Source organism: Salvelinus alpinus, chromosome 13 (genome assembly GCF_045679555.1).
Source record: "Salvelinus alpinus chromosome 13, SLU_Salpinus.1, whole genome shotgun sequence".
NCBI lineage: Eukaryota > Metazoa > Chordata > Actinopteri > Salmoniformes > Salmonidae > Salvelinus > Salvelinus alpinus.
Window position 1 is genome coordinate 23,010,508 of NC_092098.1, and position 5,334 is coordinate 23,015,841.

At 39.8% G+C, this 5,334-nt stretch overlaps 1 protein-coding gene across 6 annotated transcripts in view; it reads right to left on the reverse strand.

Annotated features, from left to right (window-relative positions):
* dscama (Down syndrome cell adhesion molecule a) overlaps nt 1-4,677 on the reverse strand; it is a 170,101-nt gene extending 165,424 nt beyond the window's left edge. For 2 of the 6 annotated variants that reach the window (XM_071338652.1, XM_071338654.1), the window contains exon 1: nt 3,748-4,605. In XM_071338652.1, coding sequence (XP_071194753.1) covers nt 3,748-3,790 — 43 coding nt within the window. In that variant the 5' untranslated portion in view covers nt 3,791-4,605. Of the gene's footprint in view, nt 1-3,747 lie in introns of all 6 variants that reach the window. The other 4 variants (XM_071338653.1, XM_071338651.1, XM_071338650.1 and 1 more) reach the window with 3 other exon arrangements.
* Between the last annotated feature and the right edge of the window lie 657 nt (nt 4,678-5,334).

Here is a 5,334-nt window from a genome sequence, read left to right on the forward strand (position 1 = left end):
ATCTACTGCATCTTGCCTATGCCGTTCTGTACCATCACTCATTCATATATCTTTATGTACATATTCTTTATCCCTTTACACTTGTGTGTATAAGGTAGTAGTTGTGGAATTGTTAGGTTAGATTACTTGTTGGTTATTACTGCATTGTCGGAACTAAAAGCACAAGCATTTCGCTACACTCGCATTAACATCTGCTAACCATGTGTATGTGACAAATAAAATTTGATTTGATTTGATTTTATAGTGGTGGTAATGATGATAGTAGTTGTAGTACCGATGTAATGGTGAAGATGACCGTTATTTAGTTATAAGTTAGTTATAGTTTTATTTTTTATTTTTTATTACAATGTATATTGTATACATTGTTGCTTTGGCAATATTGACACAATGTTTTTCATGCCAATAAAGCAGCTTGAATTTGAATTTGAGAGAGCGAGAGAGAGAGAGAGAGAGAGAGAGAGAGAGAGAGAGAGAGAGAGAGAGAGAGAGAGAGAGAGAGAGAGAGAGAGAGAGAGAGAGAGAGAGAGAGAGAGAGAGAGAGAGAGAGAGAGAGAGAGAGAGAGAGAGAGAGAGAGAGAGAGAGAGAGAGAGAAAGAAAGAGAGGAATACTGAGTGCCAATTGAGGAGGATTGTTGTATATTTGCACTGATTATTAGTGTCCAATTGAGCGTGTGTCCAATTTGCCCCCTGGCATTGCTGAGCAAAAACAACATTATGCCATTTCCCCAATCTGTCTCTCCATTGATGTTCCCATCACATTTGGGTTTTAATAGAGATACTGATGCAAGAGCACTAGAAAAGTGTCATTGAAATCCACTCTACAATGCTTTTTATTTGTTGCAACTGCAAATAGTTTATGATTGCAAATTGTATCCACAGACTAGATGAGTTTGCACCTCAGTCGTGAAAATGGAAAGCAGCATTAAGTATACGCAACACAAAGAGTTCGGTAGATTTAAATGTTTAAATGTCAGGCTGTTGCTAAAAACAGAAAACATGATCTAACAACTTTTAAATAAATTGCTCCATACCTTTACATAAATCACAAACTATAAATACACAATCTAAAACAAGATCTAAAGCAAACAAATAGACATGAGCTAACTATCACTGACTGGGGTAGTCAGTCCTGAAAAAATAACACAAACCTGGGAAAAATGTATCACTGTCAGCAGAATGATGGACAACTCACCACCAGAATAACATCTTTAAAACATAAAATAATAACCTTCACATCTCCTCTCTCTATCTACAACAATATCACTGGGCTGCAGGAGTGATAGGTCTAATCCATGGCGAAGAACTTCCGAGGTCACCTGCACAGAGCGCGGCCTTGCTCAGACCCAGTCCACACTGTGCCAACACTCATTAGCCATGTTTCCATAGAGACGGTAGAAGAGTAGCTGCTGCTTTCGCAACAGCTACTGGGGATCCTAATAAAATACCAAATACCAAAAGACCACCTCAGGAGCATGTGCTGCTAGACCAGAACCCTAAAAGCCTTTATTTCTGGAATCCAATATACCTCTCTCCCTCCCCCTCTCTCTCTTGCTGCCCAGAAGAGCTAGGCTACACATTGTGCTATTCAAACAGAGGATAGTGCTGGTGATGTGGACGTTGCTTGGACATAAAAAAAATACAAATTAGGAACAAATAGAGCAATATGCAAAGTAGACGGATATCATAAGCAAAACTGCTGTATAAGACCTATTTTGTCCCATGTTTTTGAAAGAAACAAGCATAGAAAAAGGAACGAATACTGCATAAGATTATTGTATGCAATTCCTGACCACAAAACAATAATTTGAATAACTTCAAAGATTTACAAAGTGACCCCTGCATAAAGTGCATCTGTCAATAAAACACAGTGCATCAACATCAACCATAGACGCTGCATGCATCATAATCCACCATGGTATTTTCATTCTAAGTTTCTATGCTGAACACTTAAGGAGCAGCCATTTTACAACGCTGTAGCCTGCTTGGTCAAAACACACTATGTGAAGCCGTTCAAAAGCCTAGATAGAGATAGTGCTCTCAGCTCACACAAGGGTGTATTGTAGAACATCATGGATTTATACTTGTAATGGACATCATACCATGGAACAGGTGCTCTCTCTAGAACCAGTCACGCCTCAGTTGTGTTAAAATGCATTTGTACATGTCCCTCACTGCCTTAATGTATTCTCTGTGGCAAACAATGACTGCCTCATTCAGCCCTTCAGCACTGCCACAAAATGGTTTTCCTGTCATCTTTGGTTGATGCATTGCCCTCTCTCCCCTCAGTTTACATGCATGTGTCCACTTTTCATTCCCTCCCGGCCCCCTCCCTCCAGCCGTCCATCCGTCCATCTTTAAAAAGACCCTCTAAATGCCCCAATTTTCTCTCTTGCTCCATTCTACCCCCCCCCCCCCCCCCCCCACACACACACACACACCCCTCACACACACACACCCTTCTTGTATTTGCTAAGTGTTCAGGCAGCCCCAACCCAAAATAACATTTGCCTCTTATATATCCATCCATATTTTGTAGGAATTACAGGCCAATCACCTTTGCATTGTGTAAAACAAAAGGAGTGGGTTAAACTGTTTCAGTGGGAACACAGGGAAATGGGCGATAAGGGGCTTGCCTCAACTGTTTCATTTTTTTTCCTGATGCCTCCATGTTTGTACTTGTAATATGGTGGGTGTAACGCCATACATTTTTTTTTAAAAGACAGCACCAACCTAGTTGTTTCCTTTTTAAGTATTATCTCAAAGGATACCGGACTGATTGTACATAAATAAACAGATTATCTCGTGCAAAAATGAATTTACTTAATCCCTAGATGCTACTGCATTTTATTTTTGATATAAAACATTAATTTGGCCTATTGCCTCTCCCATATAGCAAATAAGCATCATTTTTTTCAATGAATCAATATACAGTATGTGGCTAGGAGAAATCATTGCATTTTATTAAGTGGTACACTATTTAAGTGTAATTCACATGTGATTATGCTGTTATGAATGAATATATGGAATTACTAATTGTATTGATGTAAGTATGCAAATTAGCTACAATAATCCCTAATTGGTAATTATGAAGAAAAATACATATTTGATATCAATTTAAACATGAAGTTAATCTTCTAAACAGTTAAAAAAAATAATCAAAATACACAATATCACTAAATTTCATTAGATTCAAAATGCAAAAAAAGTACAATTAGACCAAACTGAAATAATAACTTATTATTGAAGTCTAACCTGAGAAAAGTATCAAAATGATACAAGCATTTAGCTAATATTTTCATATAAAGCCATCAGGGGAAAGAAAATATAAGCATCACCCCACATACACTGCCTATGCACTGTTACACTATTCTAGAAATGTCTTACTATAAAATATTATGTTGATTTCCCCAAAGAAAAAAGTAGAGTCTAGAATGTTTTATTCCGTGTTTTTAAATCAGTGTTTTCACATAGTTGTATCCAACTATAGGCATTAGGTAATTAACCTGGATGTGACTGGCAGGCATAGCACAGCCGGTAGGGTACTTCTGCTGCTGCCCAATCCAACCTCGCTCTCCCCTTGGCCTCTCAGGACATAGCATCAGCCCTTAACTATTTCATTTTCTCACAAAATCAATTATATTATTCCGAAAATAATCAACACAGAGCTTGTAGGCTATATCTGGTAAGTTGTGTTCAGAGGTAAATTAGCATAAATTAATTAAGTTAATTGTAGATAGCACAACTCACCATTCAAGATGCACTGGAAAAAGATGATAGCCAATATCCACATGCCCCGCTCCGTTCAATATCCAAGCTATGCTTTTTCTTCTTTTCACTCCACACACTTTCTTCCTTAGATGTTCTTTATATTTCTTCAATATGTCAATAGCAATGGACGATGGTCTGTACAAATCAGTCTCTCTCTCTCTCTCTCTCTCTCTCTCACTCTCTCTCTGTCTATCTCTCTCTCTCTAGGTTGGGAAGAGGAGGTATGAGCTTCTGGTGATTGTGTTTTGGTAAGAGCTGAGATGGAACTGTAGGCCTACGTCTCCCTTGAAGTGGCAACGCCGTGCCTTAGTGCAGCCTTCCCGGCGTCTGGGCGCGATACTCTGCGGGGTTCGCCTTCTTGAGCTCCGGTCCAGGTGAGTGCTGCTGAGTCAGAGCGGAGATTGGAGGCTGAAGACGCGACACGAGGAGGGTTAAGCGCAATGTGCACAGGTGGAATTCCCAAAGAAAATAAAGAATGAAGTTAAAAAAAATCGCATTTCAAAAGACTGAAAACACTATGAATAAATAATGAAACAAAAAAAGTTTCCAGTGACCAAAATCATAAAGTTGGATTTGGAAAAAAAGAACGTATGAATTTTGAAGCAGGAGGCAATAGTTGTTGGCTGAAGCCTAGTGAAAACTAATTTCCTTTTCACCGCCTCTCTCCATCCAACAAGCAACAAGCACACGCATCTTCCCGCAGCCGTACAAATCACATTGGTCCCTGCGCTAACCTTCCCTGGCTCAGAGCATTATGGAATAACCCTCGCCTCCTCCGCAGCCGCTTTTTTCTTCATTGCCTTAAAGGTGCAGCAGCTCGCCACTCCATCCCTTCAGCTGAGCGCTAGATTTCATGCAGGGGCTTGTCTCCACTCCTTTTGAGAGACAGGATACCAAGGTGTCCATTCAGGGTAAAGGAAATTAATATTGCCTACGTTAAAATAATCAAGTGATTATTAGCCAAATGATTATTCTAATCCACTCCAGCCCCGAAAAAAATATAAATTATGTCAATGTGAAGACATCAAGTCATGTCCTTTAATGTTAATGTGTTTTCTGTATAATTTATGAGCCCCGCGGGCGTGTTGGGATTCAGCCAGCCTTTGACTGCATTTATTAATTGACCTTGACAAATATGAGCAGCGGCCTTCCTCCCACCAGGGGCGTCAACAGCAGCCATGTCAGGAACCCCTGCTCGTGCGACTAGGGAGACCACACAGGAGATGTATCCAATCCATCAGCCGATAGCCTAGCCAACTACACGCTCAAAATGTTCGGTGAATGGTTGGATAAGAATAGCCTCTACTGCGGCATGTTAATGTTGTCGAAGTGCCATAGCCTCAGCCGACTCACCTCAGCCTCAACCAGCAAAAAAATACTGTTTTCTTTTGTCACGTGATGCACATCTTCCCGTGGTTTCCCTCCTGTCAAGTTTTGAGGTTCGTGAAAAATGCCTTTCAAAGCTGCGAGACAACATATTGAACACAATGCAAATGCAGTAATGTTAAAATACAAATAGCCATGTGAATGTAATTTACTAAAACTAAATGGCATATTTTGATTTGT